This window comes from Anser brachyrhynchus, assembly GCF_964034855.1.
Source record: "Anser brachyrhynchus genome assembly, chromosome: 5".
NCBI classification, from domain to species: domain Eukaryota; kingdom Metazoa; phylum Chordata; class Aves; order Anseriformes; family Anatidae; genus Anser; species Anser brachyrhynchus.
The window spans coordinates 3,029,040-3,049,229 of record NC_137699.1 but is presented as its reverse complement, the minus strand read 5'-3'; the positions used below and the strand labels follow the sequence as shown (position 1 = coordinate 3,049,229).

The 20,190-nt window shown below is 41.3% G+C and overlaps 1 protein-coding gene across 11 annotated transcripts in view; it reads right to left on the bottom strand.

Annotated features, from left to right (window-relative positions):
• Positions 1-20,190, bottom strand: part of DENND2B (DENN domain containing 2B) — a 170,155-nt gene that overhangs the window by 22,293 nt on the left and 127,672 nt on the right. For all 11 annotated transcript variants that reach the window (XM_080595788.1, XM_080595792.1, XM_080595785.1 and 8 more), the window contains 4 exons: positions 18,731-18,800; positions 12,274-12,351; positions 8,589-8,729; positions 5,565-5,713 (listed from right to left, as the gene is read on the bottom strand). In XM_080595788.1, the coding sequence (XP_080451914.1) occupies positions 5,565-5,713; positions 8,589-8,729; positions 12,274-12,351; positions 18,731-18,800 (438 nt within the window). The remainder of the gene's footprint in view (positions 1-5,564; positions 5,714-8,588; positions 8,730-12,273; positions 12,352-18,730; positions 18,801-20,190) is intronic.

Here is a 20,190-nt window from a genome sequence, read left to right as displayed (position 1 = left end):
ACATCCTACTCACGGAAGATTACAGCTTTATTTGATAGGAAAGAAATAAAGAAGACAGAAGATCTGGAAGCTATTACACATTTCAACAGGTATGGTAGATTGCATCTCTAAACGTCTTCAATGCACAGATGATGATGGGGAAAAAAAAGTTTTCCTTGAGACAAAGAGCTGAACTTTTGGCTCAATAAAGGGCTGTGCCAGCTGTGACCAAGAGAAGACACAGCTGTGTCTCCTGCAGCCTCTCCTCAGAAGTGGTATAGATCAGTTAAAGACTGAACACTGTAAAGTATACCTCAAAAATTGCTTTCTGGCATGCATTTGCTGTCAAATTGACCTCGCAGTTTTTTGTGGAGGTTTTTGTGACAGGGGAAAGTAAAGGAAATATTTATTCCTGGCCAGAGATCACTATCTGTGTACTGAGCACACTCTCTCTCCATCCCAACATATACATTTTTACCTTTCAACCTGCAGGTTGGCAGATCTTATGAGTTTTATGATATGGCAGACTAGTGGTAAGGAGCAGGAAGCAGGTGAGCCTGGCCAGGCTTCATTACCAATTACCATGATTAGTTTGTGAGAATTATATCCTAATTTTATTAATAAATAATAATAAGGGAAGTAGAGGATTATATTCTACCTTATTAATCTGCACAAAATTTAACTAGTCTTGCTTTTCCACCTGACCTTGCTACAGGGCTGAAAAATAATAGTTTACTCTTACTACCAAAATGTTGCCACTTAACTCCTATTTGAATCTGCACGTGCTAACTTGAGCTACGAGATTATATTATGATATTCTCTGCTGGATGAAAAGGATCCCTAATATTGTTTTTCTAGGTAGGTACAGAGAGACTGGGACCAGCCTTGTAACTGCTAAATGTGCTGCTTTCTAGCATAACCTCATGACTTCCAAAACAATAGATTCAAATACGAGGACAAGCGTCAATGCTCCCTGAACATCCCGAGCATAACATGGACAGCCCTAAACTGTCTCTGTCCGTGAGATTAGGAAAATGCCACCGTTTGTTCTGAAAGCCTTTGCACTTTTATACAAGTACACTCTGCTCCCTTTTTGCTCCTCAAAGTTAACAAAGACATGCCTGCGGGATGACTTCCCACAAATATTTACATATTTATGCTTCTGTCCTGCATTAGTCAGTGTTTCTGTCTGGAGCCTATAACCTTTGGTCAGGTCTGGGATGTGCCTGAACTTTCTACAGTTGTGCTGGAATAGATTCCTCCTGGCAGTCCCAAATACTTTGGGAAGGGGCAGGGTGGTTTTTATCCTTAACAGCTGTTAAGTCTTCCCACCTAGTGGGTGCCTAGCTTCTGCTTGCAACAGTGCCTCTTGACTTCATGGGGTGAGCACTGCAGAGAAGGGTAGCTCAGGGCTGTAGCCCACCAGATGACAGACAGCTGGTCTGTGTCGCGCCAGGTTGCCCCACACGGGCCAGGGCACGTGAGCTGGCCGAGGGGCAGAGAAACAGGAAGGAAAAAGCTCTCCGGGGGAAGACAGTCATCTGTGGTCATCCCTAAGGGAGGAAAACAGTGTCCTAGCATGAGAGCTCTCCGCTGAGAGGGCTATCTGGCTTGGGGAAACTCTGCAAAACGAGTAACTCCTACTGTGGCTGGGCTGGCACCACCGCCTTCTGGGTGAAGGAGAGCATGGTCTGGGGCAGGAACAAACAAGGCGAGCAGGAAAGGGGACTTCCTGAGCTGGCACTGCCAGAGAAAATGCACGGCCCACCCTTGCCTTGGGGTACATTTCTGAGTTCACTTACATGATTTGGAAGCATAAAACCCGTTCCTGTCAGGAGAGATTTTCTCTGAGGCCCATACTGATGCATCACTGATAAGTAGTTGAAATATCTCATTAAAACAAACAAACAAACAAAGACAATGAGAAGTTACTTTGCCTTTTACAAGGGACTCAACAGACACCTTTTGCAGCCCCTAAAGCTTTCCACTGAAAAAAATACTCTTGGATTTCAATCCACAGCAAAAGACAAGCCCCATCCAAATGCTCTCACTGACTCCGGCTGGCTTTGGATTGGACCCACATGTGAAATATAAGCAAAATATGCTCAAAGTCCTTCACGATATAGCAGATTACAGCAACAGCACTTTTTATTCATAAAAAAATGGAATTATAACAAAGTGACACTGAGATGCCCAAGTCCTTCCTTTCCCCCTCTCTACGCATTTAGGGGAAAAGTCAGTGAGCCTGTTCTCTCAGGCGTGATTCAATACCCTGCCCCTCAGCAAACATGCCTGTAAAGTCATCTCCTCAGCACAAAACTAAAACAAGCAAAGAAATATTTTCCCTCCAGTGTTTTCTATCTATTTATTTTCTGTTGCTACCTTCGTGCCTGCAGTCACACCAATGTCCCTTGAGCCCAGGAACCCCCTGATTTTGCATCTGCTGCCTTGCTTTGTAAGCCCCAAAGGACTGCACCAGAGCAGCTCTTCCTTTGCAGCTGGCAGAGTTGTGGGATTTTTCATAGTTGGGTTGATCAGGCAGAATACCAGGAACATAAATAAGGGCTCCCAGATGGGACATGTATTGGAACTGGGATGGGACAGGATGGGACAGATGCTGATAGATGTTTGAGGAATTGGACCTTTAAGTGTCCTTTTTCTGACTTATTATTCCTCCAGATTTCTCTGTTTTTATCTTTATTTCTCTGTTGTTTTCTTGACTATTCATGGAAAGCAAAATACTGAAAGGTCACTGGCAGATTCAAATGGATTTTTGAAGGTGAGCAAATATCTGCAGGGATTTATTCACTCAATTTCAAGCAGAAAAAAAAATATAAGCAACCTATTGGAAAAACAAAAACAAAACAGACAAAAACAAAAATGAACAAAAACAAAAACACAACTAACTGCACACATGCATAACCAACCAAGGCTACCTCACAGGCTTGTCATTCAAAACCTTACTATTGCTTCCTTATTGCTGGTAGCATCACATTCTGTATTGAAAGATGGCAACGTCTTTGGAACAAATTTTCACACTCCAGGCAATATAAGAACCATAAATAACAATTTATTGAATAAATCTCACTTCACTAGGTGTGACTTTCTGAAACTTGTATAATGTGTGAATCATTTATTGCTTGGAGACCTGCTAAATAGGCAGCCACAAAAACCCATTGCATCTCATTGTTGAAGCCTAAACCTCATCATTTATTTCTAAGCTATTTTTTGGGTACATGCAGAAATCAAACCCTTGTAAAATCTTTTTAATTTCCTGCTCTGGTACTTTGGGCCCACAGACCGGACCTGTAAGATATTTCACTTCTTTTTTTTTTCCACGTTACTGGTAAACTCCTTCAGTTTCAGCCATGATGCCCATAAACAAAATTCATGTCAGACAAGCCAAAGGTTCCAAGACAGACAGTTATTAGCCCAAAGCCAGAGTGTTTCATTTTAGACTTCATCCCCATTTAAATCATGAAAACCTCTGTAAGTATTGAATTTAAATCCACTTCTTACTGTCGCTTTCTTGGGGCCTTTGTCAAAGGACTCATTATTAGTTTCTCTTTTACAGTACCTCCTAGATCCCCATGCTGTATCAAGTATAACTATGCACACACACAGAGCAAGAAACATTCTCTGTCCTGGAGCACTTAGGATCCCAGACAGACCAAACAAAAGATAAGAAAGAAAAAAATAAAAAGAGGAGCTACATTTCCGGCATGCATCACACAGCAGGTCAGCGGGTTCAGAAGGAGAACTTGGGATTCCCGAGACTTTATCCAGGGCCTTATCTACCACGTCAGATTATGTCATATTCTTTTTAGCAGAAACAAAACAACGTATGTAATAAAGGCTGCATGTAGGTATAATAAAATAGATAATAAAGTACATGTATATAAACCTTTTTGTAAGAAGGTTTCTGTCCCTTCTTACAGGAGCAGCCACAAGACCTCATTAGCCTCAGCATCAGCAACATGAACTGTTTTCCAAGCCAAGCTGCTACAAGTCTGTCAAAGTAGGTTTAATTGTTTCATTTCTCTGAACAGTGCCCAGAAGCATTACATGACATTGGTGAGGCCAGCTTTCCCAGAGAAACACTCCTGAGAATGACTGCTTTCTGTCCCCTCACAGCTGAGGATGGCTCTTGCAGAAAGCCACCCCACAGTACCATGCCCACCGTCAAGATCAAGGTTCAGGGTACTCTGCCAAACCGGAACACTAAAAGAAGTAACTGGGAACTCTGAAGCAGTGCAACGGTTGGCAGCAGCACAGTATAGCCCTCATTTCCTCTGTACCATTTCAGTGAGTTTCCACTCAAATCATTGTGCCATTTGAAGCAACACAGAACTGTGTCATTCTGACTTAGAGTAAGACTTGTGGGTGCCACTGATTCTGCTATATGAACGGTAAAATAGGAACAGGCAAAATGATGTAATTAAGCATGCAGTAGAAAAACAGTCAGAAGGAGCACATCAACAGTATTTTCAAAAGCCACCTGCCCCAATATTCATGGTGTGACTCACATATCTTGTAAGGTACTGCAGAAACCCTGGACTAGCTGCACAATTCTCACCAGGAGTTTTTGTGAAATTAAGTTATCCCAAATGTTCATTCAAACTAAGGGTTACTGACAGGGGAGGGATGAAATAAAATGGTCCTGTTGTTCTAGACTACAAAAAAGACTGCTAAGGAAATAACTTTATAACCTGAGAAGGGTCTGCAGCTTTAAGAAATTCTCCCCTAAAGGTTGTAAAGCTTTTACTATGCAAAGTATTTTTGCTATTATATACACTGGCAGCCACTAAGTGCAGCTATTATTTCTGGCGGTCATTCAGAGAAGGTCAGGACTGATAAAGTGCTTAAGAGAGTTTGTTTGGGTAGATCCATCTGTGTTTTTAACCACCCATACTGTCTTTTGTGTCCTTTTAAAAGATGCTGGATATTTCTGAATCTAATAAATTATAGTCTTTACTTTGATTTGCTATCTTTTATTATTTCTCATGCTACAGCAAAGAATGTCTTCTTTACAATGCCCACACTTTCATATATAGATTACACAAGCGTCTAAAAAAGGGCTGATTCTTTGCTGCAGGGCAGAGGTGCAGCCTACACGGAGCTCCCATTTTCTTGGTAAAGGCCACATGGAGTCATGACCTGTACCTCACCCCCTTCACCTGTTGGGTGGCTGTTGGGTGGCTGTATGGCCAAAGGTGAAGCACCACAGTGATGATCTCTGCTACTGTTCATGAGTACTTTGTTCCAAAACAGAAATGAAATATTATTAGGACTATATTACTTCAAAATGTTGTGCAAACATTTGTTGACTACGAAGCAGATAAGTACTGGTATCACGATTTTACAGACAGGGAGCTAAAACAGAACAAGCAGCTCGTAGCTAGTGACAGGTAGAGAACGTGTTCCCCACTTGATGCAAATAACTTCCACTGACTTAAGAATTATTTAAATCCTGCAGTGAGAGGATCTTCACATCTGACAGTCATTCTAGACATTTCTTAAAGCTTTTTGTGTCAAGAGATAGCAGTGCCCTAACACCATGAGGTTCAGGTTCCTTTGTCGCTTACCTGAGCTTGTCTGCTACAAAAATCACACGCCGCTCCAATAGGAGAGAAGCAAAGATCCTGATGATCTGACGAACACTGAGGCACTTGAAAAGGCATTCAAAGTCCACGTGCTCCAGACGTGAGTCCATTGGCCGCCGCAGCTCAATGACCTGAACACATTTAACAAACATCAGTCACTGTCAGTAGTCAGGGCTGACAGCACCAGGGGCACCCGGCACCCTGGTCCAGGCTTGCCTGTTGAGTGGGCATGGAGAACAGTGCCCATCCTCCTTTGGAAACAGAGGCTGGTGGCACAGCACTCCAGAGAAATGGCGTGTTACAGAATTCACTATCAGGTAATTTTCTTCCCAGAATACAGTTGTATGCACTAAATCTGCTATCATTTCCTAGGGATGCATAACTCTGCCTTCTAAACATCCTGTCAGAGATGTAAAGCTTGGCTGAGTCAACAGTAGGAAGCAAGCAGCAAACTGGAAACACTGGAACTGGAAGCTTGCAGGGTTAAAACAGCCATAAAGACAAGGTAAATTTGGTATCAACAGAGCTAGCAGTTCAAACTCACATCTAGATGGAAGTCAAGGACTGAACTTAAGTGTAGTGCAAAATTTAATAACAATTTACTTCATTTTCACTCCTTTGTGACACATAAGTCACTAGCTAGTGTTTATAGCCTTTTTTTTTTTTTTGTCACAAACATATGTACACACATATATATATATACTTAACTGGGGAGTCAGGACAAGGTCTTAGATGGTGACTTGTGACATCCCTTTAAAGTCTAATTTTCATACTTCATCCATGACCTCAGGCCCTCTCCTTCCTTTTCTCAAATGCCTTTTGCTTGATTCGATTATTATATCTTCCTTTATTATATCTCTGCAATTGACATGCTCAGATGTGGAGCTTGAAGACAGAGGACAGAAAAAAGAAGACAGAAAAATAACATGAAGAAGAGAATAAGAGAAGAAGAAAAATACGAAGTGCAAGACAGCAAATGATGAACTACTGAGGAATTTGAGGAAACAGAAGGGAAAGGGGAAAAGTTGGCCGACTTAAAGCTGTGTTGAAATCTCTGTAGACATATTAGCAGGAACATATATACATCTCCTTCTCACATGTCCAAAAATCACCGTCACTTTACTGCTTTAAACCACTTCTATGTTTTCATGCACATGACACCACATTCCACTAGCATAGAGTATTGCTTGAGTAGCAATAAACTTGAGTAGCCCTTACAAAATTCCTCACAAACACACTGTTTTAAGGATATGATCAGCAGCAAGACCACAGGACACTGAAACTAAACCTTTTCATACCTATTAAGTTGCAATACTGTTCGTGAACAGTGACATAGGACTCTAAAAAGTCACTCAGAACAGTATTTGTGTACCGTTAATCGATTTTTTTAAGAAATACATAAACATTAGAGTGACAGAGTATTACATACCCATTGGTGTGCTGTTGACCCAGACAACAGAAAGAATCAAATTGTGGAATGGTGACGTACCATTGATACCTCTTAGGGAAATGTTGCCTGCTTACCCTTTCTCACATTCAATAAAGGTGTTCACTTCAATTCCTTAGCATTGGTTTTGGAAGCTCCGATCATATTTATGTGCCAAATCATGAGGAGTTAGTTTTGCTGCAAAACTTCCAACACTAAAATCTTGCTGGGGGGTAGGACGCAATGCAAGTTACGGCAGCTTTTACAAATGCCATAGATGTTTTCTGTTGCTTGGCAAAGCCTTCTGCTTCAGTCTGCTATTTACAAAGAAACATACTGTCTACTTCCCAATTAATCATCATATTTGTTTAGGCCAGAGGAGCCACAATGGAAGGACAAGATTCTGTTCCTAATTAAACCAATGTATTCCATTTAAATAGCAAGTTTGTACTAGCATAACAGAGAGCAAAGCTCAGCCAGAAAAAGAGTTGTTTGTTTGTTTGGAATCATCTCAATATTTTTCTCTGGGAGAGTTCAAATGCTTGAGCTGAGGATAGAAAAACTGCAGATCCATGGTTCCCATATACATTCACATCAAAAAAGCACTGTCCGATCTTACCACTGTTACACCAATCAGCCTTTCAATTTCCCTTTGCTTCTCCAGGAGAAAATGCATGTGACTTAAAAATTCCCTGCAAGTCACTGTTACAAGGCACCCTTTACATTTCATCCCAAGTGACTTTACAGGTCCACTCCACTGAAGCCACTGGCATTGCACTTGGAGAAAATATGGTCCAATGTAAAAATAGAAATAGTGCTGTAGAACTAACCCTAGGGGTTGTAAAATAACCCTAAAAAGATTATTTTTTTCCAGCTTTCACTAAGTGGGCCCAATTCTATTCTTATCTCAAGTAATATAATTGCTCTATACAGTTGCCCATCTGCATGGATCTGCTGCATACTAACATCAGGACATGCAGAGTTGAGAATTTGTCATGCCAAATGGCTAGTAAGCCTCAAGCTACAAAAAAAAACTTTAAGTTACCAACACTCATTTCTAGTAAGGCCTATGTTTTATAAGGGTAGGCTTCTAGCTACTTGAGTCAGTAAAAAAATGAAATTATTACACGCGTGCACATACACATAGAAACTTTTATATGGCCTGCTTTTCCAAATATAGAATATTGGTTTGAGGCCAAGGTAAAAGGAATTTATTTCCAAAAAGATTCATTTCCAAACTTACATGTATGCTAGCTTGTTATCGTTGTGATAAAGCCCAAGAATGCTGTAGTTCTGTTAACTGCACTGGGCCGGGCATACTAGAACTTTTTTTTGCTTACACGCAACTTATTAAAAAATACAAATAGCAAATACATAACGATAAATTGGTTTATAATCATCAGCTGGAACAAGCTTTAATGTATTAACATTGGTGCAGCTCCTGCACCTTCTTTTTAAGGAGTACCACCCCACATGACTTGCAGTATTCTGTACCTCTCCTCCTGTTTTAATTTTGCTGTTTGTTAGTGGAGTGATGAGAGGAAAGGCTTTGGTTCTTAATGTTTGCAATTGCTTTTTACCTCATTTCCAGCTCCAGGTAGAAAGGTTTTGACTTTGATTGTCTTCCCAGGTGCAGGAAAAGGAGATTCCATCAGACTCCTCATAAACGGATAAACCAAGGCAGCAGAAATGCCCCTTCTCCTTTCAACCTCATCCAGGATCTAATCCATTGGTAAGACATAAAAGAGAAAAGAGATAGAACATGTCAGCACCACATACACTTTTGAAACAACTTCTCGCTCATATGTGCCTAAACACATGGCATATCTAAGTTTAATTCTCCTTTTCCATACATTTCTTCACTACCATTAAACTTGATCCTACTATAATGATCCATCCTCCAGTTACAAAATGAAGCCCTTTGTGAATGCAGTTGAAAAGAGAGACAAGGAAGAAATAACAAACCTGGAAAGCTAAAAGAAGATGTGGCAAAAATGGATCTATGTTGTTGGGATTTGGCCCAAACAACAGGGTGAGCTGAAGAACAGAAAGATCAAGACAAACCCCATGATCACAGGCCAGTTGAGCATCAAATCTCAGTTGTAAACCTGAGATTTGCATTAAGGAGGGCACCTTTTCCATTGCAATTTATTGGGCAGGAAAAAGCCAGACCAGCAAGAAAAGCACACCTGCCACACTATGATACCAGCAGGGCTCCACCAGGAGAGCCCTGGAAGAGGCCTGGCTGTGGTGACAGTCACTTTGCAGTCTGTGCCACGCTGAAGACAGCTGTGAGCAGCCTCAGGAATCAGCATGCCCAGCTGTTTACACTGGGTGCCAGCACGAAGATCATTTTCTGTTTGACATGACGCAGGGCAGGCAATCTAGTTTTGAAATAAGCAGATGGAACTTCTTACGGATAGAGAGGACTATTATTTTCTTCTCTCTTTGGTGACATAGGCCAACATAAATTAGATCACAGCTAAGTTTTCCCACATTAGACAGACCATATAGATGATAAACCTAAAGAAGATGAGAAAGCAAGCTTCAAAGCAGTTAGTGGTTTGACCTGAAAGAGGGATCTTTTAACCACCACTCAAGAGCAAAAGGTCATACAAGCATTAGTGGGTCTAAGCCAGGCATTTTTCCTTGTTTCTCTTGGAAATGCTTTTTCACTGAAACAGAACATTAAAACACACTTAAGCGCAAGCTGGTGACTTCCAGAGGTAGCTGATGACATGAAATGCCAACACTGGTGCATAGTTTCTCCTCCTTCTTTGCAGCATACTAAAGGCCTAACTCTAAAGCAAAGTTGCATTCCAGGCCATGGAAGTAGCAGATAACCACTAGGTTATAACTGACTAGGTGTGGAAGTAAGGATACTCATGGTACTCAAGGCTGTCTTAGTGGTAGGTATTACAGCAATGAACACAAAAGGCTTCAAGGAACATGAAAATAAAACAGGCTATCAAAATCAGGGTGATAAATATTTTAAAACAGAGGGCTCCTTTTGCTTTTCTGATAAATAACTCCCAAGGTTCAGTATCTTGTGGTCTTTCATCACTCACATTCTTCTGCAAAGACTACCATTCCTTGTTTTGACTAATATTGCAAAGGGCACCATCGCGATTGTTCAATTAGGAGAGCCCAGGTTTCTCTTACTAGAAAAACTCTTACTAGACTGGAGAAAGAGACTGTATCGGTTTTCAAGAACTGCCTTGCTCCATACCACATCTGTCTTCAAAACCAACAGAGATGCTAAGGCTTGAACTCTTCCTCCTTCCTTTAACAGATGTTTCATGCAAAACCTTTCCAAATGCACTGTTTGGAGCATGTGCTTAAGACCCATGCTAAATCCAGCCCGAATCTGGAGTCAGCGCTGGGCACTGCCAAACACCCTGCTCTCACCCTGGCACCTGTACCTCCCGGAGGTGACCAGCCCTTTGCAGGACAGAATGGCTGTATCCGGACTGCAGTGGGGATTGGGTCTTTTTGTGGCCCAGGTAGGGCGTAGGTGTATTACAGCCCCATTCAGGGCCTCATACATAATTCAGTGGGAGCCTTCCTTTCCGTACAAAGATCAAGACTTTGAGGGCAATGTCATCAGGGCCTGCTTGACAGGATGCCTGGGATCAGCCCCTGATGAAACCAGTGAAATTACACTCACTAGTCAGCCTCTGGTTCATTTTGACTGGATGATCAGACACTTTTTTTCAGATTACAGATATAACTGGGAAAGCAGATTATTTGCAATTTTGGTTTGACCTTTCCTGTCTGCTGCAGACTTTATACCCCAGCTGCAGAGATATTTGGTTGTAAGCAGGATACTTAAATTTTAATTTTTCATACCTTCTGCTTTTTTACCCTCTCCCAAAGTTTCCTTTGAAAATGAGTGTCCTATCAAAATTAGACAAAAACATAAAAAAGCAAAGAGCCTCACAACCTCTCTTCATAGTTTCCAAGATCGTTATTTTTGTGAGCTGTACTATCCTCCCAGAACAATGCATTCCGTTTCGCTCACAGATATCTGTGTTTGGATACATATTATGTCTAAGGGTCACTGTTATAAACCCCGGGTTTCAGAGCTTTATGAAGCAGAACTAATTAACTATTTCAACCCAATTGTTTTTCTTCACACAAGATTTGTGTTAAACTAAGTTTTATCTGGAAAGGCTTGAAACCAGCTTTGATGAAAGATAACATTCTGTATGATTACTAGATCATATCAACAATATAAATGCCATGATTTTTATTAACTTCAATGGTTTACATGTTTGTTTCAACTTTATTCATTTACAAATGTACAAGCAAAATTTGTGTTTAAGTTCTGTGAGGCTTCTTGTAACTGAATTAAAAATCTCTGGCAAATTAAAACATTTCTGTGAATACTGTAGAGAAATTTGAAAAGGGGGAAGCAACCATTTGACATTAGACACATCATTGTTCTCCACAGATCACCAGTGAATCCTATATGGTTCTCTGAGGTGCTCACTGGATTTTGCAGGACTCTCTCAGAGGACTGGAGGCCCTAAACTGACAGCCAGAGAGACATTTGAAATGTTAATCAATTGACAATGGTTTTAATAGTTTATTTTAATAACCTTTTGTCTTACAAAAGAATAATGCTTGTGGCTTTGAAGCTGACTGGCAGTTAACTGTTTCTATGGTTATTCAATCCCTATTTAGCTGCAATGCCCTGCTTATTGTCTCAAAACTCCTGTGTCAGAAATTTATTACCTAGGTAAATCACATAAGCATATGATGCAACTTTGGATTCATTGATGTAGAGGCCAATTAAAAGATTATCCACACTTCCTTAGCCTCTTAGGATAAAAAAATCCAAAAAAAAAAAATCATGTCTATGTTGTTAAGCATATAGACTTCACGGATTGAATTATCTTTTTTCTTAACCTCATTATTCCACAGGGCACTGGAGTAAAAGTGGTACTGGCCCATCATCCAAACTGTGGGTGCCAAGAATTACAGCTTAGCAGAGAATGGCTTCAGAAAACAATGGAAAATACTCTAGTCATCCAGATCATACAGACACCCAGATGTTTTTTGAATCAAGTTCTGCCTCAGTCACAGAAGTAATAAGACATTCTTTGATGAACCCAATAATAGGGATGGAATATCCAAAACAGCAACCATAAAATACAGTTATCTCCCATCAAAGGAAGAAATTCTTCTTGTCTGGTTCATTGATGTGACTATTTCGCAGTAAACATTCACGTTAAAAAACAATATTGAAAAAAATCTTCTCACCTTGGAAAATAAGTCAAAGCACCCCAGCCGGCTGATGACACAATAAACTTCAGGAAGGCGTGGCCCTTTTCCACTTGGCTGATAACAGTAAAAAGGAGATTGAAATTACATATTAATTCGGAGCCATAAGGAAATACACTTATCTCTCTATTCACACAATTGGTCATAATGTGACATCTTTTACTATCCATTTCTCCATCAAAATAGCTACTCTTGGAGAATACATCATATTTCTTCCATAACACAGGAAGCTAAAAAGCATAAATATTGCTTACCCACTTTGGAAATCACAGAATATTGGAGCTGTATTCCAACATCACGCTGACTTGCAGCCATGAAAGCACATTTAACTATAACTGCATCTCATGCCTGCGTCCGCTCATGCCGCTGTCCTCTACATCTGCTGTGGCATGAGAAGTGAAGCCACCCTGGGGCCATGTGCTGGGAGATGAGAATTATAATGCTAGGAGAAGTTATTGTGGCTTTAGTTCCCAACACACTCCATGGTGTTCAGAGAGAGCTTAACTTACAGAAAGAAAGCTCACAGACCTAAACAAAGGCAAGTTGCATGAGCTAGATCATTAACTTTTTCAGATTCATGCAAGATAAATATGAAACCCATGAATAACTTGAACCGTGGCAAGTATAAATCAACGATGCATATCTCCTCCCTTCTAAAAGCTATCAAAATGGTTCTCTATAACCATCCTATCGAAGATATTTCCTAGAGAAGCAAATGGTTTAACTGGCATGACTGAAGTGTATTCTCGCAGCATACTGGAGCTGCAACCCTGTCTATGCTGCGGTGGTGAAAGGCCCAGCAACACTATGCGTGAAAGCAGGGTACAACCACTTGCTGAATTTTGCTTATTTACTAGAAAAGAGGTACAATTAGTCCAATACCAAGCACTTTAGAAACCCATACTCACTGGCAAAGTTCTCAGAGCAGAGAGCTGGTCTGCTCTGCCTGTGTCCTGCATACATACAATGAGCACAGATGGCTGACACATCCATGCACAGCAGCTTTCCACCTTATTGTTAATTAACACTGTGATAAAGGATCTCAGAGTCACCGTTTCCATCTGCTTCTGCCCACTTGTATATTTAGCCAAAGTGGCTGATCATCTCCTATGGATCCACATAAAAGGCCAGTATATTTTTATCTTTGTCTCATCCATAGAGTCTGCTGATACAGTGATTAACTTTCCCCCAGTGTGTTTGGCACTTACATGCCACACACATGGCAATCAAGAGAAACTGCAGGTAGCTGTGCTTTTCAAATTGGAATATTGCAATCTAGGCTTGGACAGTCAGCAGGTGCCTAGCCTGCTACAATAGAGACCACGAAAAAATACCAGGGCTAAGTGAATACAGATGAGTCTATTTCTGGATCCAAACCTGCTCACTACACGTCATGTCTCTGAAAAAGCAGAACCCTTTTTTGTCCATATTAGGTATAAAACCCTTTCTAAAGGCACTGAGTGATTATATCAAGCATGTGGGATTTTGGTTAAAATCATTGTGTCAAATCTGCAGGAATGCCGAAGCCATGCCAGGAGTCTTGGATAGCTCCCAACCAAGAGCTGTCTCAATGAGTGCCAGTAAAAACATCACATTCCTGGGTCATCTATAAGACCAGAAACAATAACTGCTCAGTGCTTACTCAAAGATTCTGCTTTATGAAATAGCATTGCTTTGAAATGTTTTAAAAGCTACATGTCTCAGAGCTGGGACTCTTCTTCCTCACACTCATCATATAGGACATCCTTTTCTGCTATTTCAGAGACTTTTCCTTGCAAACAGCACAGCTTCCCGAGTGCATATGTATCAACTGTAAGAGACAGCAAGTAAAAGCCTCAGGCAGAGCTATTCTGAGAGGCAGGATTTCTCAAATCTCTAACTCTGGCAACTCTTCACATAGCCTCCCCCCTCAGCCATTAGTTTACACCGCAAAGAGAGATCTAAAACACCTGTTCATTGTGCTGTAGTTTGTTTCTTTCCCAGAAAAAAAAAAAATTGTATCAGGTAAAGCACTAATCTTAACTTTCGTGTCCACACACCTCCCTTCTCTGCCTGGACTCATCTCCTTTCACTAGCAGAGACTTCGTAGAGGCTGCATCCAGCAACCGTGCTGGTTTAACCTCTTCTCTTCTCAGAATAGAGTGCTTCCAGTTTGCAGGCTGTGTTCTGCAAGGTAGCTACAGCCTTGCAGTCACGTCCTCCACTGCTCACTCTTCCATGCAATCAATCAGCCCAGTTCAGGAAAGCTGCGTGGTTAAGGAGCCCAAGCTGAAACGCATCAGACTGACTCTGCCTTGATATACTGCCTTCCCCCTAAAGAAGAGGGATGGAGGGAATTGTGTTTTGGTTTTGATTTGTTTTTGATTTGTTTTCACAGAGCCCAGGATATTTTAAGCCTTAGTCCATCACAAATGAAAACACTGATGAGTTTTGTGGATAACAGGAGACAGATTCCCAAGAGCATGAACATAAACTGACAAGAACTTGGCTATGAGATGGAAGAGCTGAGATTTGCATCAGGGCTGATCCACAAGTGGCCCACACCAGTCTTGTTACAGTGAGTTTACTCTGAAGTTTGCTGAAAAAAGCCCCCTCCAAAACCTGCTTTTTCCTCTGCCTTTGGTAGGAGAAACGGAAGACCTTTTCTCCTAAAAACACGCCTGTCACTTTTCTCTTTCAAAGCACACCTCCATGCGCAGGTACTTGAAATCCAGGGGAGACCTTTAGAGATGTTGTTATTCTCAGTAAAATGGGATAGTAGCAAGATCTAATATCTCTAGTATATCGGTCAATTTCCTTTTATATGAAAGCGCATACTTCTCATATCAAGTGACCAGGAAAGATGTTACACGATTGCCTTGGAGGTAGCGAAATGTAACTGGAAAAAACTCCATGCTATCTATGAAAGTGCAGATTGTTTACAGGGGTACAATAGGTCACATTCCATGAAACAAGATAATATAAATACATTTTAAAGGGATACTGCACAGGATTTGTTATACAAACAGAACATAATTGTCATTGTATCCCTTGAGGTATTTTGGCAGGGTTTTAGACCCTGCTCCCAGAACTGTCTGGAAGAATCTGAAATCCAAAGGTGAAAGAGGGAAAGTGGAGCTGTTTGTTCATATCACAACATGCCAAAGAAGAACAAGGCTGACAAAAGGTTCAGTAACAAAAAAGTAATTGTTTTGTAAACAAAGGCATCAGAACACCGAACTCTGCAAAGAGACAGAAATAGTAAGCTGGACACTACCTCGCAGGGTTGGACAGATTGGTCCATCTGACCATGGAGCCTATTGCCAATGACTGCCAAGTGCTCTAGAAGGTGTGAGAAACCTCTAGCTGAACATTATGAGCGCTCCTCTCCAGGATGGCTGGGGAATATTCTCTATGGAATTCTCCTTGCAGCAGTTGGCTTACCTTGAAGCAGAGTGGTTTATAATGAATTCAGGATTTTCATACAGTCCTGTATTGTGCAGTATGCCCCCATCTTTCCCATATGTAATGTTTGCTGAAAACTTCTTATAGTTCCCAGATTATGGTTAGTGTATTTGACAGAAGTCGCGGGTTGGGAATCAGACTGCTCAGAGGAGATACTGTGTACTCCTGGGCATTAGAGCCACCCTGACTGCACCTTTCAGAAGTTGCTCAGGAAACTGCACAGCCAAATACAAAAATATGCTTTAAAGCCCAAGCCTCTGGCATGTAAACGGTATCTGCCAAATTCACCTGCTCCTTGTTGCCTGTGGAAATTCTGTATTTGCATAGAGAAAAAAAGAACATGGCTTTAAATAGAAGTATCTCACTGATACAGTACACATCCGTGAGACTGTTCCACCCGTGCACTGACATTTGCAGGGGACAAGAAATTGTTTCTCTCTGTGAGCGCAACTGAGCACTTTGGGGAAGGCATTTGAGGTAACAACACCAACTCCTCTGTTTCTCCCAGCAAGGCAGAGAGATTCTGTGGGGCTCAAAAAACAGCAGATCTCTGCTTCTTTTGCCATTTCCTCATACAGAGAAATGCTGAGATGCTTCTCTGCAGCTTCAAAAAACTTCTTTCTTGCTATGTCCCAGGCTGTGCCAGTTTTGGTCTCAGAGGGCAGGATTTGCCCCAGAAAGAGAACAGTTAGTATTACTCCGCTTTCCTCTGCAGGGTAGGCTGTACCAGTGAGATGAGACATATCAGCTTCTGCATATCAGGTTTTGGAACCAGATGAAACATCTTGAATTAAGTGATCTCCCAGGGCAGCAGCAGATCTGCTTTTTAACTGGCTCTATAATTAATAGATAGGTTTAGCAGAGGAGTATGTATTTTTCCCATTTTTTCACATTATTTTTTGCTGACTGGTTGATTGATTTTTGCCAAGGGCAACAGAGGATAAAAAAAAATCTCTAATGCTTTCTCAAAACACCATTTATATAGAAGTATGCAGTATTGATTTTAATTCTGAGCCTGGTATTTCCTACTTTGCTAACCTATCTTCTGCACTAGCCGAAAGTCCACGTTCTATTTTTACCTTGCCTTTAATATAGGGTGGATTTCACAGAGCCTTAAGAGAGTAAAACATTAATCTTTCACTGAAAAATGAATTCAACATTCCTGTGTATACATCTTTTTCACTGTGGCTATTACTTCAGTCTCAACTTGATCGTGTGTTGCATTTCACAAACATAAGCTCTGTGAATGATTCTGAACTTGCTGACATTTCCATAAGTACAGAAGCCTTAAATCACCTTGATCTGGTAGAGTGAAAACATTCCATAATTTGATTCTAGCCAACATTTGCTGAATGTACGTTATTATCCTTTTAAACGACAACACAAAAAATAACTGAATTGTGCTGCTGCACTACATCTTGTTATGCTTATTTACATCAGCCAGGATATATTCTAGGTGCTCCACTTAATTATCTCTGAATCACCTCCTGACAAGCCCTAGATTTACTGTAACACAAGCCTTCATTGACATTTCCTTTCCACAGATAAACCCTGTTGTTTTAGCCCACGCTTACAAACTTTGTTACACAGAGTAAGCGTGTTTCTGTGATGCTACCTAAAGCAAATACCGCCCACAGAATTGATAAACAATTTTTCTGTTATGTTAGTTTAAATGAAACCTCTTACAAATAGAGGACCCCCACAGAGCAATACCTCCCAGACAGAGCATCTGCTGTCTGCATGACAAAACTCATTGCCACAGAGACTTGAGTAAGAGCAGGGTCACGTAATGGCAGCATGCAGAATGGAGGGTGCTGTTCTAATATCAGCGAGTTGCTCTGTCTACCTGAAGCCTCTGAAAGCTATTGAAGGCAGGTGTTCCCTGCTTGGAAAGATGGGAAATTATGCCAGAGAGGGAAGGAAGGGGAAAAGGCCAGTGTCCTTTTCTCTTAGATGGAGGATACCTATTTAAAACCTTGCAATATTGCTGCAGATATTCATTTTGCACAGAGTATGCAAAAGGCTCCCGCAGTATTTATTATCCATATAAGCTCTCCAACCAAGTGCAGTCAACCGTCCTGTGAATAGTACAGGAGCTACATCTCCCTGGCTAGTCATTCACAAACAGCTCCAAATCTGTCCAACTGGTGATGAGTGTTGGCTAGTGCAGGGATGGCCAACTGCTGTATGCTTTGTTGCCATCCCGTACGTTCTGCAGGAATGGACAGAAAAATGCCTGTTTAAACTGTGCATCACATGGCTTAATAGACTTCACTAATCGTCATGTAGTTTCCTTCCCCCCCATAACACACGTGCACACTGCCATGCTCTCATTTAACTGGTGACCAGACTGTTTTCCAAGTGATGAGTCCAGTGATGACATAGAACTGTTGAACCGGGTCCCCTTCCCACCAATTGATTACCCCTGGTGACAAGGACTGAAAGGGAGTCTGGGACCCGAGACTTCCAGGCACGGGCATCGTCTTATTGCACGGTCCTGAAACAATGCTGATGGTGGTCTGCTCTCTGCCGTCATTACGCCACCCTGGCCAGTAGGAGCACGTTTACCTACATCTCAGATATGCTGCAGACTGATTAGGCAGTGCTGGCAGAGCACTTTGGGGATGTAAGCAGCTGTCCAAGGAATAAACATTACTCACAAATGTTTAGAAATACCACATTTGCCTTTGTTTGCAGTGTTGTAGTATTTCTACTTCTGCTTGAAAGCATGTGATATAAAGAACTTAAAAGGAGAGCACCCACACAAGAAACTTCCCACATTCTTATGAATAGCTGAAAGGACTTGGAATCTATTTGATTCAGACAGGTATTTCAAAGTGTTATTATACTTGAGCTCCTCGCGTTTTCAAATTTCAGAGTGAGCAAACCAGTTTTGTTGTAAAACACTGAGAGACAGCCTCAAAGTTCAGACTATAGTCTTGAGACATTGTTTAACAGAATTCTGCAGTTTGAAATTAAGGTGTGTACTTACCAACAGCCTCCTGCAATAGCCAAACCTCCGGCTTCCATCTTCCCCAGTCAGCATGAAAGAAAAGGTCTCACTAGAAGGAAGTAAATTGTCCAGATCTTAGTATCAGAACTACAGCATAGCTATGAGGTAGAGCATTTTAAAAGGGATACTACCTTATCCTGTGAGAGATTCTACCCATTTGAGGGTCTTCTCTCCACCTGCCTGTCATCTGGACATATGCCAGGGCCGAATTCCATCCGTATTAGAGCAAAAATATCGGCATGGTCCTGGACAACCTAGCTATCTTCTCGCAACAAGAGAGATGTGCTGAATTTCAGTAACATGGCAGTCCCATTCATACTGCAGAAGGGACGCTTGAAACAGATTTTGAGAGCAGTATTCAAATGCTGCATTATCCCTTACCTTTTAGTTAGTTCCTCTTTTTGGACTGTGCCTTGTTTTAAAGGGAGAACCCTAGATCTTCTCTAAGAGTAGAGAAATCATTTTCTAATCCAAAAATAACACATATTTGTAAAATCTAGCTCATTTTATATCCTTGTCTGGGATAAGTACTATTTGTGACAGAGAAGTACACCAACAGTTTAAGGCTATAATTACAGCACAGGTACAGAGATGTATTTGTGAATTTGCCCATGGGCTGATAAATGTTCTTGGCTACTTTGCAACTTTGAAATGGCTTATATAAAACACTTTTTCTTTGCAGTGCAGTGCCATGGTTTATACAGTTATAGCAGAATATGCTATGGATATCTTGTTTCACAAACATGGGCTCATGGAAGATCTGTTTAGCAGAGCAGCAGCAGAATGCTGTGTAAGCAGGGCTGCATGCTGCTCCCACCAATGTTGCCCGCACAGGTCTCTGCTTCTTCAGTGTGTTCAATACTTCACTATTCAGGTGCTTCCAAGTATTGAATAATACAGCCAAGCAACACAGAATATAACATGATTATGTTGTACGTGCCATGTGTAAGCCAATAAAATGTTCCATACGCACCCTTTTCTGCCGTAATTCCTGCAGGTGAATGCTAATTCCTTGTCATCACTGAAAGCCCCTTTAGACACACTCCACATGTGTCTTATTTCACACTACACTTATCTCTAAGCATAGGAAGATAGAGCTCTTCTGCTGGCACAGAGCATGTCTCCAAAAAGTTCTTGGAACAGCGTTGCTCTGAGAAAACAAAGAGGTGCCCTGCAACATTAGGTAAGCACTCCGGGGTAGATGACTAGGGCAGGTAGTGGGCAGGGCCCTGTTCTTTTCAAGATTTATTTTAAATACTTCCATTTACACTTCTGGATTTGGCACTGAGAGAAACCTTCAAACTTCTTTCCCTCAGCCACACAGGCCTGTAAGCCAGCCTGACTGGGACCTTTAAAAAAAAAAAAAGTAATACAACTGCTTGAGCCTGAAGTGGCAAAGTCTCAAACTGCTGCTTCCTTAATTGGGCATCAGCAAGCCG